Here is a 19,512-nt window from a genome sequence, read left to right as displayed (position 1 = left end):
GACAGCTGAAGCTCATCCAGAACGCTGCTGCCAGGATTCTCATTAGAACCAGAAAATCTGAGCATATCACACCAGTCCTCAGGTCCTTACACTGGGTTCCAGTTACATTAAGGATTGATTTTAAATTACTTTTAATCATATATAAGTCACTAAATGACCTAGGACCGAAATATATTGCAGATATGTTCACTGAATATAAACCTAACAGAGCACTCAGATCATTAGGATCGAGTCTAGGGCTGGGATAAACGATTATTTTTTAAACGATTAATCTAGCGATTATTTTTCCGATGCATCGATTAATCTAACGATTTATTTTTCCAGACCGATTCGATTTCGATTATCTCCCCATTAATTGACTACTAACAATTTTGATTTACATATCTGAATGAAAAAAACATGAATTACTTAACATTGCAATATATGTTTATTGCTCTTAAAATTACAAAATAAAAGACTGACTAAGAATGCATTACTTTGCACTTGTATAGAGATGGCATTCAATAAAACCTTGAAGCCTTGAAAACACACAGCTTACTGAAACAAGCTTACTGAACACATAGGGCCTAGCTTACTGAAAAAAAGTTCTTCTTTCAGATGAAAATAACAACTTGATGTCTAGCATTCAATAAAAAAGGTCACCCAAAATACTAGTTTAGAGCAATTGAAAGAATACAGTAACCAATGTAAACTTGAGGGCTTAATACTGAGAGTACTTTTCCAAAAAAATAAAAATTAAAAAAAAAAATTAACAGTGGGAGCCAGCAGCCTGTCATGGAGACATGGCTCTCTCTCGTACGCGCCCTGTCAGGCGCAGCAGTCATTCTATTCTACATCACTCACCGATCAAATAAGGCTTTGACAGCCGCCAAAAAAAAAAGATCAACGAAGAAAAACCCTTGGATTGGTTATACAACGTTGGACAGAATGTTGATCCGGCCATCGCGTATATTCAGCACACATAAGGTAAACGTTTTGCAAACATTTTTTAGAGAAATAAAAACAGGTCGACGAATCGATGTGCATATTTTGCGTCGACGTCATCGATGACCTTAACGCGTTGTCCCAGCCCTAATCGAATCGAGTAGTTAGAAATACCAAGGGTTCACACAAAACAAGGGGAGTCCAACTTTATTTACTATGCCGCCCGCATTTGGAATCAACTTCCAGAAGAGATCAGATGTGCTAAAACACTGGTCACATTTAAATCTAGACTTAAAACTCATCTGTTTAGCTGTGCATTTCTTGAATGAGCACTGTGCAATGTCCGAACTGATTGCACTATATTTTCACTGTTTTTTTTTTTTTTATGTACAATCATTTTCTGTTTCTAACTTTTTTTAAATTCATTTTAAAAAAGTCAATTTTTTTATCATTTTAAAAGTTAAAAAATTGCTTGTTTTATTTTTTTGATATTTTTTTCATGATTATTTTACTTTCTTTTGTAAAGCACTTTGATTTACCATTGTGTACAAAATGTGCTATATAAATAAACTTGTCTTGACTTGACTTGCCTTGCCTTATTAGGCAAGTAGCCGTGTAATAAGTGGGATAATGTATGTCCAGCTGTGTACATAATGTACATTATCCCTTACTTAAAGCACATATAAATGCCTTTTTATGCAAGACCATATTTTAGATCCCTAAATCACAACCTAAATTTAACTACCTTACTAACTATAAATAAGCAGTAAACTAGGAGTTCTTTGATGCAAAAGTTGTGGCTAACAGTTAGTTAATAGTGAGAATTGGTCCCCAAACTAAGCTGTTTTAATTTGTTTTAATTTGTAATAATTAAATTTTGAATTAAATGTTTGTAGGCCATCAACTTTGTTCCTTCAACAAAAACTCAATATGAGTTTTTGATTTTTAAAGAAACTAAGCTCTGTGAACAACAAAAGTTTATTATTCTTTCATGTTTTGTTAATCATAATAATCTTTGTTAATGAACAACTATGAATCTTGAAGCTCATATACAATTGCCAGAAGTAAAAAGTTAAAGTAACCACGGTCATGTGACTTCAGTGTCACCTCCATTAAGCTTCTGACAACTCTTTTGGTCTTTATTTAAAAAGACATTTCCTGAAAGTGTGAGATTCTAGAGCACGATTCTAAACAATCAGGCTGTATGAGTTTTCCATGTTCGTCATGTTGATGTTTAATGTCCCCATCAATCTTTGTAGTCTTATTTAGTGGCTTGCTAGCAACCACCTTTTTCAAGACACATAAAAGCTTTTAAAAAAGTGACAAAGTGGTATTATGGATGTATTTTATGTCATAGCATAAAACATGAAAATATATTAAAGGGGGGGTGAAATGCTATTTCATGCATACTGAGGTTTTTTTACACTGTTAAAGAGTTGGATTCCCATGCTAAACATGGACAAAGTTTCAAAAATTAAGTTGTACGTTTGAAGGAGTATTTTTGTTCCAAAAATACTTCTTCCGGTTTGTCACAAGTTTCGGAAAGTTTTTTTCGAGTATGGGTCTGTGTGACGTTAGATGGAGCTGAATTTCCTTATATGGGTCCTAAGGGCACTTCTCCTGGAAGAGCGCGCGCTCCTGTATAGCAGAGCACTGAGAGCACAGACATTCACTGATCAGAGCGAGAGCGTCGCGAAATGTCACAGAAGTGTGTTTTTGGTTGCAAGACAACCCTGCACAGAACCCTGCAAAAAAAAAAAAAAAAAAAAAAAACGCATTAAGGAACCAGTGGATGGAGTTTATTTTTACAGAGCATCAACGGAGTTGTGCAAGTGTTTTTGTTTGTTCCCTGCATTTCGAAGATGCTTGTTTTACAAACAAGGCCCAATTTGACGCCGGATTTGCACATCGTTTATTTCTTAAGGATAATGCAGTCCCAACGAAAAAGGGTCACGATCGTGTGTTGGAACCGCAGGCGGTGAGTAAAACTGCTTCAAATATCTCTGTGTTGTTAACTTAGCTATCGGCGCGTAAGCACATCAAGTAAACAACATGCAATGTTTTCATCAAACTGCACTTTCCACATGTACAGCTTAAAAAAAAAAAAAAAAAAAAAAAGACGACATAAAGTGGAACTTAGTCATTTTCCAAAACCGCTAAGCAAATATATACAGTATCAGTACATACCACATAGAGACGTCGTTGCTGATGCTGCTCTTGTTAAATTTCAGCCTCTGGATCTGATTCTGGATCATAAATATACGCTGAATCTGACTGTTAGCCATGGTTTGTTTTGGATGTTTTTTTCCTCACGGTAATGTCACAGCTTCCAAACGCTCTCAACGCAAAAGCTTACTCGCGCTCGTGATTCTTTAGCTCCGCCCACACGTCAAGCCTCCAGCCGGTCGTGTTTTTCCGGGAAAAATCGGTACAGACTATCTTTCTCTTATGAATATAATAAAACTAAAGACTTTTTGGAGTTATGAAGGATGCAGTACTACTCTATAGGTACTCAAGATTAACAGGATATTGAGTGAAAACGAGCATTTCACCCCCCCTTTAACATCTCAGTTACGTTATGTAACCCTCTTTCCCTGAAGGAACGCATGGAGACGTCACTTTGGTCACTGATGAATTGGGAATCTCGCCAGAGAGACCAATCCACTTTGAGTGTAAACTAAATGAGCCAATGCACATTGGCATGCAGTTATTGCAGTGTGAGTATAAGTAGGCAATCAGTGCAGCGCATAATCAGGTTTTTGCTGAGGAGCCGAGCTGGTGACCTGCCCAGCAGTGGTACAGCAGCCCTGGTGAAGGGATGTGACGTAACTTCTCCAAAACATACATACAATCTGATCCAAGACATTTCCTTTCAATTGGTCACTTTCGACGTCACATTGGTAACCAACAAATTGGGAATCCCTACCACTTTTGTCGTCGTAGCACTAACACTGGGAAAATGTAAGTGTATCACATTGTGAAGCCCCATCCTTCCTGAAGGAGGTTTCGGAAGCACTTACATGTATATGAACTGGTGCCGGACATTCTGCCATGTCTGGCTGCCAAGGGCACGGAGGAGCTCAACAGGGCCTACAGTACAGACACTCTGGAGCAATTTTAGGTAAGCCAACACTAAACTGGGGCATCTCAGTGCCTCTACCCGTTTGAGGTGAGAACACAGGAGGCTATAGAATATAGCGAATGTGTTGGGGGTTGCCAAACACGCAGCTCTTGAAATATCTGCCAGGAAGTCAGTGCCCAGAAGGATGCAACACTTCTTGTAGAGTGAGCTCGCAAACTGAGTGGGCATGGCATAGCTCCATGGCGCCACTTGCTTGAGTGAGGCTTGAGAGCAGGCTGTGGTGCTGCAGCCGAGCGGATGGGTGGAGGCAGCAGCTGCCTGCTGGGGCAGGATGCATTGGATTGCCTCAGTCTGGTTCTTTTCATCCAAGAACAAAGCTCTCAACTGCATTGCTGAAGAGGCCGGTCTGGGACATAGGGGCATTAAGGAATCAAACTTTGTCGGCATCCCTCATGTTGGCCAGACACAGTCAGAGATGGCGCTCCTGGACCACAAGCGTGGATATCAAAAGACCCAGAGAACTCGTCGTGACCCTCTTCACTCAGATTGCGAGGTCAGTAGCAGTTCTGAGTTCTTTCAGAACCTCCGGATCGTGACCACCTCATGCAGGTCCTTCAGTGCCTGGGCCTGGTGGATCTGCAGTAACGCCATGCCATGTCTTCTCCACAGGCCGCATAAGCACCACCAGTCAGACCAGACTTACAGGCTCAGGAGGGAAGGGCCGGTTTGCCCCACCACGTGGAAGCGGTACCAGGTCAAAACTGCATCGTTACTGACCACTGCACCGGGGGATCTCCATAAACCCTTTGGCTGCTCCATCACACGAAGGCTTGGCAGGAGCAGAACGATAACAACGCTTGGCTCAGAAGCGAAAAGCTGTTTATGCACTGCACCGGCTGCCTACTTACATTTATACTGTGATCAGTGGCAGTTGGATGCAGTAATCGCAAGCCAATGTGCATTGCCTCGTTTAGTTTACACTCTCTGACGAGATTCCCAATTTTTTGTTAGTCACCGACGTGACATCGAGAGTGACCAACTGAAAGGGATCTACAAGCCCATTGATGAAACCAAAAGTATTAAAAGCTAAATTGTTTCCTGGTTTTGGCCTGCAGAAAGCACTCTGCTGAATGTAAAAACACATCAAACTGTTGACAGTCAGTTAAATGTCTGGCAGACTATGTCTTCCTTCATAAGTGGACAGTTTTTGGGCTATAGTAAAATGCATTGTATACCAGACATTACATACTGATAGTCAAAGGTATGGCTACGTGTTTCCTTTACCAATCAGAAGTGAGGAGCTTCCAACAGTACATGTGTTTGTACAGTATGTGTACACACACATACTGTAAACACACACACAATTAAACAAAGGCATACTGCTTTACAGGAAAATACCCAAACCCACCCTCCCTTGCATGCAGTGTTACAGGATAAACAAACTTCATCATGCCTTCCCTCACAATTGCTGCCTCTGATGCCTCGTCTCGCACTCGCACATAGTCACAAAATTCTCCGCAGTTCTTGCCAGCTCTGTTCCTGTCTTCCAGAATATCCCCACACTCTTTAGGCTCATTGTGTGAAGTGGAAGAGATGTGTGGCTTTGCTTTCTGTGCCTCAGAGAGACGTAGAGTATATATAATATACCCAGGCTCTTCCAGAGGAACATACTGTACAGATGGCCTCCCCACAGGAGCTGGAACATGTCCCCGAAAACACTCGATCAACACTACATGTGTGTGTATTGGATATTCTCATATGTGTGTTAACTGAAACAGACTGCTGTGCGTGTGGATGCGGACATTGTTGGTACCAAATGTCTCTACAGGCAGTGCTTTCTTTATAATTCTTCTTGAGTTTTTACACATCTACACTTCACTCGACACAACAGTATTGACAGCTATTGACAGCTACTTTGTTTATTGTTGCATACTAGCCAATAGATGCCAAAGCAATCTGTGTCATTGAATGAATCATTTGAACAGATTTTTTAATGACACACATTCACTTGTTGTCACCTTCAGGCATATCAGTGAAAGCTACAGTAAAAGAGGCCACATTTGTCTTAGAAAAGGTCCATTGCAACACTATTTAACAATAGACAATGTAATGGGGAAATCTTTCATAATCACGTGAAATTCTCAGGCATTGAAAAGACAAAAATGGTAAATATGGCAATTCGATAAAAAGATGTTTCTTGCCCCCATATCTTTTAATTGCCTTACATTCAATAAACATTCACATGAAGCAAACATTTTTTTAAATGCTGCTGTTGACAAGGAAACACTACTCACAAGGACAGTAAACCTGAAAGCACACATTGTCAGGACCAGCCAAGTGTTCAGCAGTAAGCATTAGAAATCAGTTTAAAAATAACAGAAGTCTCCACAATGATAAAATGTGTGTGTGTGCATGTGAGGGTGTTGGGATTAGACAGAACTTTATATTTAGTCGGGAGGTTTTATTAAGGCTGTGTTCCTCTGCATGCAGATATTTCAGACGGGGTGTTCATTTGAAGTACATACTGCATTTCTCTGTGTGTTTTGCCCTGAGGAATCCTGCTCCTTCTCATCCGCTGAGCTTTAATTTGTGTGAGAGATAAGAGTCTGCCCAAGAAAGTGGGAGCTGTGAGGGTGTGTGTGAGCTGCAGATAGTCGTCCAACTCTCCATGTCAAAGCAGCTTTACCGCTCTCAGAATCTTCGAAGCAACCAAATCTTTCCTGCACCAGCTTGAAATCAACAGTAAATGACATTTAACATTAACCAGTCTGTAAAATATTACTTCAAATGGATGCCTGTGCTATAGTGCTGTGGGAGAAGTGGAATTTGATAAGAGCTTTTAAAGCATCTCCAACAATTTGTCCTTGGCACATTTTAATCAGATTCATTTAGTCTGGCAAACATTCCTCACAGATTGCCTGTAGCATTCAGGCAGGAAATTTGCTTTATTAAAAGCCTTTTCCATTGAGGACGGCAGCAACTCTGATATCTAATCAAGAATGATGCATTATAGTTTGATACTGTACAGTATCTTTCAGTCGCATCCTTTCGTAGATTTCACAAAGCACAACCTTCTCCACTGACTGCAATATTCTTCCTATTCAGGCTTTTCGAAGAATTGTTTACTGTTAATTGACATACTGCATGTAGCCAGGAATGTTTTGTTGAATAGGAGGTGTGCACCTCCTGACCCTGAGGTTTCCTCCGTCAGTGTTCTCCAGCTTCTCTGCTAGATGCAGCGATAGTGGAAAGAAAGCACCTGGCAGATCACCAAAAAGAAATCTCATTTTCCAAATGAGCCACCGAAGAACAATTCATTTTTTGTATTGTTTGCGGCACGCCAGCACCCCTGAGCTCCAACAGACAATATAGCTTCGTTTTAATCCAAACATGCGCTCACATAAACACAGATTAATAGCTAATCCATCTCACTTAAATGCTGTAAAGTGGACACTGTGCTAATTAAAAGAATCGTTCATCCAAAAACTAAGTTTGCTGAAAATATGCTCACTCTCAGGCCGTCCGAGATGTAGATGAATTTGTTTCCTCATTAGAAACAATATATCACAAGCTCACCAGTGGGACCTCGGCAGTGAATTATTAATCATCTGTGTGCAGCTGATAAAAACATAACAATAAACAAGTACTTCAAGTCTTTGTTTTGGACTAAAATACAGTTGTCTATTCATAAAAGTTAATGAAAAGTTCATCTAATCTGAATCAGGTGAGAAATATGCACAGTTCAAAACAGCCGTCAAAACACTTTACTTGAAAATATCTTCTGGATCTTCTCAGAATATCTTCTGGAATCACTTTAGGCACGGTTGATGACAGACTTTTTGCGAACTATCCCTTTAGATATTTTCATTTAAATCCTTCCTATTTTCCCTCCATATTTAGTCCTGCACTGCTGCCTGCATGGTTAATGTTTTGCTTCTCTCCGCTCCATGAATTACACAGGATTGAGACCAGAAAAACACAAATCCATACCTCATCCAACATTTAAACCTCACCATATCATCGTCTTCCAGAAAGAAACAGGACTAAATCTCTTGATGTTAAATGTTGTCCATGCAAGCACATGCCAAAGCCTCAAACTACAATCCTTTCATTTTGGCCCAACATAGCGATTGCCTTTTTTCCAAGTTAAGGCATTATGGGTATCTAAGCTTGGCAGCTCAGTTTTATGTGTCCTTTTCACCTGTGGATTTATAAACATATTCAACAATTTCTTTTTTTTACAATTTTGAAAAGACATATAGAGGGAGCCCATGGTGTTTAACAGTTGTTGTATGTTTGGTCGAAGCGGGTTTGGATCGCTGTGTGTGTGTTGTGGTTTTGGACTTTGAGCTTGTGTTTGGTTGTGAGTGTGTAGGCAGGGAGGAAATGCTGACTGGCCGTGGTAAAGTGCTGACCGTAAAAGAGACAGTGCCTGAAATAAGACATGGATCTATAGAGACCAGCACGTATTCAGGGAAGAGAAGGAAACATGTTGATTTATGCATTCAAAGAAACTGTTTTGCTAAAACAAGACAACAGCTACTACTTTCCATTCTATCTTTCTTATTCGATCAACGTCTGCCTTTGCACAAGATCACACATTTACTCATTCTGAACTTTCACACACTTTCCATGACTGTATAATGCTGTCATTGCTTACGATACCGTGTGGAGGTTTGTTTTGTGTAATCTAACCATGAATGATCAGAGCTTCAGGTACTTTTTTTTTGCATGAGGAAATGCTGGTGCACCACAATCTGGTTTATTTCTCACACATGCTAGTAAACTTTATTGTGAAATGCGTGTCTTTGTCTTTGGGTTTTGTGTAGTTACTGTCAGGCCTACTTTACGTACTAATATTGATTCTCCTGAAGCCTAGACTGTGGGAGCACTGAGAGAAATGTAAAAATGTTTGATACGCTTGATATCTATGTGCAGTTAATCATATCAACATTTGCTGAAAAAAAATATAGATAATTTAATTGACAAGTAAAGAAGTAAATCATCAAATTGACATTGCAAAATGCAACTTTAGAAGTAAAAATATTGTTGGTTTTATTTGCATATCACTGAACAGAAGTCTACTGAAAAAGTGCAATTTAGCTTACATACTTATTGTGGCAATAATATACTTTAAAAGAATTCACTTAAGTGCAAACTGAATATCATGTTTTCAGACACCGCAATTGCAATTAAACGCTTTTAATTGAAATTTCTATTTATTTTTTTACCTACAGTACTTATAGTAGGGCTGCACAATTAATCAAATTTCTAATCGGGATTACAATTATGGATGCCACAATTACATAATCGTTCAAAGCAGCAAATAATTGTTCAAAGCGGCAAATAATAAATAAAAGTCCACTTATGTTATTCTGTACACTTAAGATATGTTTTTTTTCTTTCTACATGTCATCTTAAAGGTTGTTTAAGTTTAAGTTTTAGTATAACATTATAATACCAATCATATTTTTACTTTTTATAATTTAAAGAAGAAACCAATCTGCTGTATATTTGGCATTAGTTAGAGTGTTTTCAGCTTGTTTTCAGTTTACTTATTATCGTGCAGCCCTAACTTACAGTAAGTAAGACTTAAGTGCATTTTTATAATGTCATTTCATAATTATTTATAGTGTCTTTGAAGTATTTGTTATGAACGCACACACAAAACGAGAGATCCAAATCGCAGTATTTTAATGGGGAATCCAAAATCACATCCAAAAACAGGCAAGAGGTCATAACAACAAAATCAGTCCAAAAACAAGAAACATGAAAAACACAAGGGACCACGAGCCAGGTGACAGAAAACAAGGACTCCATGAGACAGATAGAGACAGGCTGATTTATATGGACAGGTGAAAACGATGAAAGTGGAGACAGCTGAGTGCAATTAACAGGTGTGCAATTAACAGTTATGAATGGGACATAGGCTTGTGGGAAATGTAGTAGGGCTGTCACTTTTGTGAAAAAATCATTTTCGATTTTTTAGACGTAAGTGTTCATTGAATCGATTGTTAAATCGATTTTCCATGTCTAAAAAAAAAGACGTTTCCTTTTTCAACGTCAAATAACGGACGAACGTAAAGAGAGCGCTAAAAAACGCACAAGTCAGCAATATTTCATATTTATCGGCATGAAGTTTCGTGCAGAATAATGAACAGCAACAGGAGTGCAACATTCTCGAAAAAATATATATGCAGAGGGGACGGCCACCATAACAAAAGAAAAACATCACTGCGGGCTTCAACCCTGCTGCATTTATGATTTAGGCAATTCAAAAATCTCCAAGATTATTTTAAATAATGATTCAGTCCATTTCAAACAACTGTTCAAAAAAATGAAACTTTAAATGGACTTGAGAAAAGGCCATGTGTGTTTTTTTTTTATTTTATGGAACGTAACCGACACTTAGGCTAGGCGACACTAGGCAGGCATAAATGAAATGTGCAAAAAGGCTATACCCATTACAAACTATTGGACAGGTAACGTTAAACAAGTCAATCAAAATTTTCGGGGTCCAGAGCAGAGCTTTATTTATTCACTATATGTTCAACTGTTGAGAAGACGCGCTCCGACCGCACTGATGTCCCAGGGACACTCAGGTACAGCTGCGCAAGGTGGGGGTATTACTGCCAATTTTCCAACACAAAAGCCGGTCACTGTCAGCTTGCAATGGTCCTTTTTTCATTACTCTGAATTTCCTGTAACTAGATGCACGAATGAGGCAAATTCGTGTCTCCCGCATCGCGAGACCTCCAGACGCACGTAAACGCGTCTTTACATTGACATTGAAATCATTTGCGCTAGACGCTCTATTCGCGCTTGGTGTGAACGCAGCATAAGAGGTCGACGTCACTGGCGCATAAACCGATTTTCTGTCTAGATTTCGCAACGCATACTGCACTTTCGGAATTCTTTATTTTCTTTTTCTGCTTGTTTGTGAGTTTTGTAAAATCTATATTTTTTAATTGTTTAATTATTTTAAAATTAATAGTGTACATATTTGGTTAAAATCGATTCCCTATTTTCATTTTTGAAACTTTTTTTGGTAGGTCCGATCGATTGTGCAATCGATTTTCGAACTAAAAGTGACAGCCCTTAAATGTAGTGCCTGCAGTGGGGTGACTATGGGGAAGTGAGACCACTAGTGGACATCCAGGGAAACACAGACCAGACACTATGACAGTATTAAGTGTACTGCTAAATCTACTGTCAAGCATTTATGGTAAACTAAAATATATATTAATGTAATTTCTATTAAAACTCATGTATTTAAATATATATATTTTAATTGGGCATTTGTAATTGATGAAGTAGCAATTTAGTATATTGAAATATTAACTCTAAATGTAATGATGTGTAACACACTAGTATTTTTTGTGTGTTAGTCATTTTTAGATTATTATTACATGGCCTTTCATTTAAATAAAAAATATAAAATAAATATTTATCTTTCGAGACACTTTTTTCACAGGGGACTGTCCCCATCTATCCAGTCTTTGTTATTTTTGTTGGTCCATGTACATTTTCGTCATGGTCAATTGGCTGTTGTATCACACCTAAGTTTTATTTTTTTAAGCATCTCTTGTCTCTTTTAAGACACTGTGTCAAGTTAAAAGTTGTTCAACCTTTAAAACACTTTTTCAAAATTCAGATATTTGCATTCAAATAAAATCTTTTAGACAGAGGGTTTTCTCTGGGAGTACAGGGCTGTTGTTCTCATTAGTATGCATAATGTATGGAAATTAACCTCCATATCCAGGCTGTCTGTGTTCAACAGCCATACTGAATCCTGTCAGGCTCTGACTTGCATTCCTTAGAGAAATTACTTGCTTACTTGAAATGCTGTTTAATAATTCATTTATATCACCCTATTAGAGATTATTTACCATAATGTTATTTGAAGTTAGATACAACCAATTTTTAGTGCCACTTTATATTAAGTATAACTACTATGTACAACATCAAACAGTAGAATGTACTTATTGTGTTCATATTGTATTGCAAAACATCACAATCATTAATAATGCAACTCCAGTCCATCAAGTTACATGAAGTGAAATGCTGAGTGTTTGTAAGAAACAAATCCATCACTAAGAAGCTTGAAACTGTAAAAATGTAATTGTGAAAACAAAGTAAAAATTTAATATAATCTGAATAAGGAGAGAAAGGCACAGATCAAGCACCATTTTCGAGAGAGAACAGTCCTAAACAAATATGTGGGTGGATTTTGATGTGAGAAGACAAGAGGGGATGGACTTTATCACTGGAGGAAATGTTATTATAGATTATGGAGTCATATTTTGGCCATAAGCAATGGTTTAAAGTTAAAATGTAATAATGATCGTTTTATTTCTTACAAACTTACAGCTTTTCACTTCTTAAGTCATTAATTGATGGACTAAAATTATGTGTGGATTAGGGCCGCACGATATTGGGAAAAAATGACATTGCGATATTTTATTTTTCTGCGATATATATTGCGATATGAAATCTAATCTAATTTTTTCGTACAAACAAAAATGGGGTGAGCACACTTACATTCTCATTTTAAATGATTTAAACATCGACACCATCGTGTCAATTGATTAATATGCACGAGGGAGAGAGAGCAAGACGGCGCTAGTGTTGTTTGAAGACGGTGAGCTTGCGGCCCGGGGCTCGCTCTCTCTCGCTCTCTCTCTCGCGCTCTCTCTCTCTCTCTCTCTCTCTCTCTCTCTCTCTCTCTCTCTCTCTCTCTCTCTCTCTCGCGGTCTCTCTCTGCCCTGTTAAACTGACAGGACTTAAAAACACATGCAAATGATAAACTTTCACTCTATGATGGTTAAAAGCTGTTTAATTAATCGGCGAATCACATTCGTCGGGGACCGGGGAGCAGCTGGCCCGTACGGTTAATGAATAACGGATCAACTACGACAGCCTACATCGCACATCCTGCGATGTGACTATCATGGATTCGTACAACGCGATATCGATGCCTAAACGACACATCGTGCAGCCCTAGTGTGGATTGCTGTGTTTTTATCAGCTGTTTTTTCTGACAGCACCCATTCACTGCAGAGGAGCCATTGGTGAGCAGGTGATGTCATTTGTGAATCTCTAAATGTGTTTCAATGCAGCAACAAACTCATCTACATCTTGAATGGATTGTCAGTTAATTGTCATTTTTTAGAAAACTATTCATTTAATATGTGAAATTAGGAAACACAGTATTGCTCTCTTTTATCTCTCCTAGTTCAAAATGAACTACATGCAGCACAACAGAATGTAAGAGGAAGCAAAACGTATGGTTTTATTGGCTTCTGCATCCATTTTTACAATGTCTGTTCAATGATGTTGTCTGCCACAATAATTTATTTCATGTGTGAGCTTTTCTCAGCAAATTTGATACATTTTTGTGCACATAATGTAATTAATTTGATTAAAATGTATAATCGATTGGCATCCCACATGTTTTCAATTTGAAAATATCTGCTGCTTCTGGATAAAACTGTCTGTTTGTGTCTTTTAGTTGTACAAGTGTGTTATGCAAGCGCATTTGTATGTTTGTTGGCCTTGAGCAGGGGAACTGAATGAAAGAAGTGTTAAAACATGTACACCTGTAAGGAGATTGTAGAGGAAGGATTATGTTGTCAGACATGCACATTATGCATCGCAGCTTACAGAACGACTTAACATTTATGAAACAATATAAAAAACCTTGGATCACAGCCACTCTCTAAATATCATAGACGGTGTTAAGTAAGAGCACACTGACAAGAGATGATTATTTCAACATGTTTGTAGCAGAGAACAGAAGACATCCTAACATGGTTTTATTATATTTTCTTTTTTTTTCCGTAGATCCTGAAGATTATCAGCCACCGATATGGAAATCCTACTGTAAGTATTTTAATTTATTTTTTTCAACATAATACATGCACTGATTGACATCATATGAATGACTTCACACTATACTGGCAGAATAGGCTCAATTAAAGAACTGCAATAACAACTACAATGCAAACATCCCACCATTCAACTCATTTTCCCTCGCATTCACTCCCACTGTGCAGTATTTTTAGAGCAGGCCCCGTCCTTGTCATTCTGGTGGACGTTGTCCAGAACCCACTGCTTGTTCTGAGCTTTTCTGACAAAAACTTGGCATCGCTGTCAGATGCCTTCCTGCTCCCTGGGAGGAAAAATCTGAGTAGTGTTTCCAGACTCTATCTGTGCTCGGACTGAGGCCACCAATTACTGCTCTCCATGATGAGCAGCTTTTAATGAAGTCATCAAGAGAAGGTCATGTCCATGTGGAGCTGAAGTATCCCTGCACATCTGCTGCTGTTTTTGAGCCTACATTGATCATTTCACTAGTGCTGCTCTCATCACAATAATCTAAATGCCAGTATCTATTTCAGAAATAATCAGTTGCGATTGATAATATACTGCAAAGTCCTCTAGTCAGTATGCTACCATAATATACTTTTGTTCTACTTTAATACATTTTGTAAATACAAATCTTATTATCAGCAATACAATTTGGGTAAAATGTTTAATTAAAAAAGTTTAAGTGGATAGATTAACACACCCTCCTAGGTGTATTTGTCTTTCTTTATTCTGACGAATACAGTCAGAGTTATATTTAAAAATGTCCTGGCACTTTTAAGCTTTGTAATGGCCATGAGTGGTCATCAAGATGTTGGAGCAAAATAAAGTGCATCCAAGTTTTAAATATGGATAGTTTTCTTAAAGAAGGCCTTTATTACTCTCCGGAGCCTTGTGGAGCACTTTTTATGATGGATGGATGCACTTTATTTTGCTTCAAAATCTTGAACCCCATACCTAACTTTTATTAAGCTTGGAAGAGCCAGGACATTCTTTTTTATATAACTCCGATTGTATTCATCTGAATAAAGAAAGTTATATACACATAGATTGGCTTGAGGGTGAGTAAATCATGGGGTAATTTTCATTTTTGGGTGAACTATCCCTTTAGCATAAATTCAAGATTTTCTTGATTTTCTTTAAATATTTTCCTTAAACCTTGAATGCAATAAATCATCATACATTTAAAAATATATTTTTCAATGTAAAATTTATATAGTAAATTAAAAAATATATATATTTTAAAAAGCCTCTCTAATGATGTTATTTTAGATTTTAAGGTTTTTGTTCCTGCATGTTTGTTGCACCATATGACTTTGCTTTGGTGGAAAAAAAAAACATAATAAGCATTGAAGCAGTTTTGTTATAATATATATATATTTTTCCCTAAGAAATAATAATAACAGATAAACAAACAAACAAAAAGTTGTAATTATTATTATTTATTTATTTATTTTTTACTGTACGTCTCTGCACCCCAATAATAACAAAAATTGAAAAGTATTTTTGTTCAGAATTTTAATACGTTTCTCATTAAAGAGAAAATGCTTGAAGGGGCATTTACACAGACTGTTTAATGTTGCTCAGAGGTGGCTTAAAACTTACTTTGATACTTGGGGCTGAAGTAAGTCTGAGCTGGCATAATTTAGTCTAGCTTTTATGCAGCATTGTGCTTTAACACTGAATTTTTAGCAGGCACTGAGCAGCCTTAACTTAGCTGTTCAGGTATAAATTGCTTTTAACTGACTGCAAATTTACCTTGCCTGTGCAATCTGATTATTCAGGAGAGGATAACCTGAGGAATTCCTGGTATTAACCTCCATTCTCTGTGCTACATTTTCAAACAAACAGGCACAATCAAAACATCTGAGCTTATACCCCCTGAGCTGAAGACTGGAACTTCATGTACGCCATTCCCATACCGACCAGCTGTTGGTGTTGATTTATCTGTTTGCCTCTTGCACAGTGTTCATTTTTCAATAGCTTTACCAATATTACCCAATCCACTTTTATAATGCGTTGTAGCTTAGTCTGACAGCAAGTGTGAGTGGGTGTGTGTCCTCAAGCTCAGTCCTTATGGATTAATGTCTAACAGAGAATGCTGTTTTAACATGCTGTATATATATACAGTATCCTATCATACCACAGCAAGAAAAAAAAAAAACACACTACATATATTTATATATATACTTTTTTTTTCATTAGTGTACCAGCTACAGCAGGAAGCACCAAGACCAAAGAGGATCACTTGTCCTCAGGAGGTAAGTACAGAAAATGTGTGTAAAAACTCCCAAGGTTTATCAAACATGACTCATATTGATTCAATTCAATCTGCATAGCTTTTACTAAACACTGGAGCAGATGTTTAGACAGTCTCCCTGTTCACAAATTCTTGAGTGATTTGTGTTGAAAACTGTCTCTTCTCTCTCTTACCTTGTTCTCCGTGACTTGCAGATGGAAAGCAGACCTAAATACTATGGAAGAGAGTAAGTGTTTAACTTTATTGGTGGTGTTTTGGAAGCAAAGCAGCATCACTATTCCTCATATTACTTCTGGTATCCAGCTTTTTACTTTTTACCCCCTTTCTTCAAGAATGTATGCCAAATTTAGTGACTTTATTATTTAAGACTCTTATGAGGGGTGGTGCATATTGATTTTGTGTAGTGATGCGTGAGGGTGCAAATATGAAATAGCATGAGGGAGAGAGCAAAATAGTGATTTATGTTGTGTCAGTAGAGTAAGAATGTGTGTGTGTGTGTGTGTGTATGTGTGTGTGTGATTATATAAGCATGAGAGAAAGTCTGTGTGTGTGTGTGTGTGTGTGTGTGTATGATAATGACGGTGTCTGTGTACAGGTTCCATGGTCTGATTTCCAGAGAGCGTGCAGATGAACTGCTTGCTGGGACAGAAGGTGCTTACCTCATCAGAGAGAGTCAGAGACAACCAGGAACATATACACTTGCTTTGAGGTACACGCCATCTATTCTACTTCTCCTTTTCTCTGTATGTTCATGCAGCCATTCATCTGTCCATCTATCGGTTTCTTTTTATTTGATATTTTACTTTATATTTTTACAATTCTTTATATTATTACTTTTCAAAAGTTTGGGGTCGCAAAGTTTATGCTCACCAAGACTACGTTTATATGATCAGAAATACAGTAAATCAATACCACTGCGAAATAAAATTACTATTTAAATAATTATCTATTTTTATTTTGAAATGTAATTTATTCTTGTCCAGGCTGAATTTTCAGCAGCCATTGCTCCAGTTTTCAGTGATCCATCAGTTGAAAAAAATTGTGCTGAATAATATTTTGGTGGAAAGTGTGATATATTTTTATTTTATAATTCTTTAATTAATAGAATGTTCATAAGAACAACAATTATTTGAAATAGGAGTTTTTTGTTACAATTTAAACATATTTTACTGTCACCTTTGATCATTTCAATACATACAAAAAGTCTTAATTTCCTTTTACAATGTAAAATAATACATAGTAATATAATACGCAATACTGCTTGTCTGTCTCTCAGATTTGGTGGTCAGACTTTGAACTACCGACTCTTCTATGATGGAAGGCACTTTGTGGGAGAGAAACATTTCGAGTCAGTTCATGATCTGGTTACAGACGGCCTCATTACTCTCTATATTGAGACAAAGGCAGCAGAATACATCGCCAAGATGACCACAAACCCTATCTACCAGCATCTGGGCTACACCTCTTTCCTGAGAGACAAAATCACTCACAGACTCAACCGGACCCGCTCTGAGGCCAAAAAAGTTACTTTCAAGCAGGATGAAAAGGTGAGGTGCTTACCGCTTCATATATAGATGATAATGTTCTTAACCTGTTACTAGGTTACAACCTACAGTGTCAGTGATGTATGATCACTGACTTAAGGATATACTGCAAAATCAATAGACATTCTAATTAAGCCATGGTCACTTATGCTAAATAATGGTGATAAAACAATTTGTGACAGTTTTTGTTGAAATAAGTCATAAAAATGTTTAGTTTTTTTGTGGAGTCCCTCAGGGCTACGTTTTATGACCTTTGTTTCTTTTTTGTTGTATATATTGTAGGCTAATTGGGAAACTTGGGATACATTTGGTAGTTTTTTTATGATGTTATTGCTCCTTTTAGCACTAACTAACAGTAATGCTGTAAATTCAGTTTTAGTTCCTTTATTTTAGCCATATTTGGTATTTGGGTTTATGATATACAAGCAGAATTCAATGAGAGAGTTCATCTTAAATGCTATGACATTTCTGTCTCTTTGCACAGTGAAACCAAGACATAGCCATCGGCACTGCATCATTATGTGCCCATACTGTAAATGTTATTGAGGTTTTCTTGCTAATAGTAAACACAAGCAACCCGTCCATTCATGTAGGTTTATATATTTATTTATTATTATTTATTTATATATTATTGACATAAAAGAAAGATTCCTTGTGTGCTTTTTTGTTAGATTAGAAGAGTGTGAGAGTGTTTCAGTATCACGATGTGCATCTTCGATAAAAGATAATGCCATGAATGTGTTGTCTCCTCTGTCATCCATCAGACGCACTGTCTGGTTCACTGACGGGAGAGTTTGATCAAATCCGTCAGGTCCACCGTTACCTCTTTATGAATTCTGTTGCCTCATTCTTGAGGTGAAATGGCTCATAAGCGATAATAAACATAAGCGATCATTAAACATTTGTGAGTTAGTCAAAGGAAGTGTAGTTTGTTTATCACCCAGAATCTTGTTTACATAGGGCATATTTGTTTTTGTTGCAGACACCAGACAGAGAATGTTTAATGCGATGACTAATGATTTGAATGAATATAAATTAATTCTAAAAGAAACTTTTTTTCATCTTAAGGGTTTGTTCAGTGTCCACTAGGGGGCAGTCTCAACAAACTGTGAATATGGATTTGTAAATATACTTCAAAAGATCTGCTTTCTTTGCTGCCCAGTATTTGTTTACACTTTACCAGATTTTTTTCTCTTATGTCTCACACACTGTGATGCAAGTTTATTGTAGAAAGAACACCTATTAAAACCTTAAGCTTTTTTCTGAGTCAACCCTGCTACAAACAATACTTGCAATTGAAAATTTAAAAGCCGTTAAATTTACAACGTAAAAAGATCATCAACATAACATTTTGATTGTATGTTTATTCTGAATATCGACATTCATTCTTTTTTGTGTGCCTTTAGAAATTTAAATCATCAGAAATCCAAAATTTTCACATTCTTTAATCTGGTCTCACAGCACACATAATGTTCTGGAACATTTCCCGCAGCCTAATCCAGAAAACATTTTTGTCATCTGGCACAATGAAGATAAAATGACAAAACTAAAATTCACAATCTCAGTGAATCTGCCATTTAGGTATTCTCTGACTGTAGTGCTGTGATTTATGATAATATCTGTGCAGTTATAATTTTAATATTGGCTGATATATATTGGTACTTTGTTACAGTGTGGCTGCAATTCTTGCACACTTACTAGAATCAACACACTATAAACATCTTTATCAGAGTTATTTTAGTATTATTTATTTACTATTGTAGTATTTATTAATATTTTTATAGTTTACATTTTAGTTTAAGTTTTAGCAATTTTGTTATGTTTCTGTTTTTTTT

General features: G+C 37.1%; 1 protein-coding gene across 1 annotated transcript in view; it reads left to right on the top strand.

Annotated features, from left to right (window-relative positions):
- The window catches only part of LOC128031013 (beta-chimaerin), a 47,484-nt gene that overhangs the window by 9,505 nt on the left and 18,467 nt on the right, over positions 1-19,512 (top strand). Inside the window, exons 3-7 of the mRNA XM_052619184.1 lie at positions 13,850-13,888; positions 16,079-16,134; positions 16,328-16,359; positions 16,729-16,842; positions 17,410-17,680. Coding sequence (XP_052475144.1) covers positions 13,850-13,888; positions 16,079-16,134; positions 16,328-16,359; positions 16,729-16,842; positions 17,410-17,680 — 512 coding nt within the window. The remainder of the gene's footprint in view (positions 1-13,849; positions 13,889-16,078; positions 16,135-16,327; positions 16,360-16,728; positions 16,843-17,409; positions 17,681-19,512) is intronic.

The sequence above is a fragment of the Carassius gibelio genome, chromosome A16 (assembly GCF_023724105.1).
Source record: "Carassius gibelio isolate Cgi1373 ecotype wild population from Czech Republic chromosome A16, carGib1.2-hapl.c, whole genome shotgun sequence".
Lineage (NCBI taxonomy): Eukaryota > Metazoa > Chordata > Actinopteri > Cypriniformes > Cyprinidae > Carassius > Carassius gibelio.
Note: the sequence above shows the minus strand (reverse complement) of the source record. Positions and strands in the feature narration are given on the sequence as shown.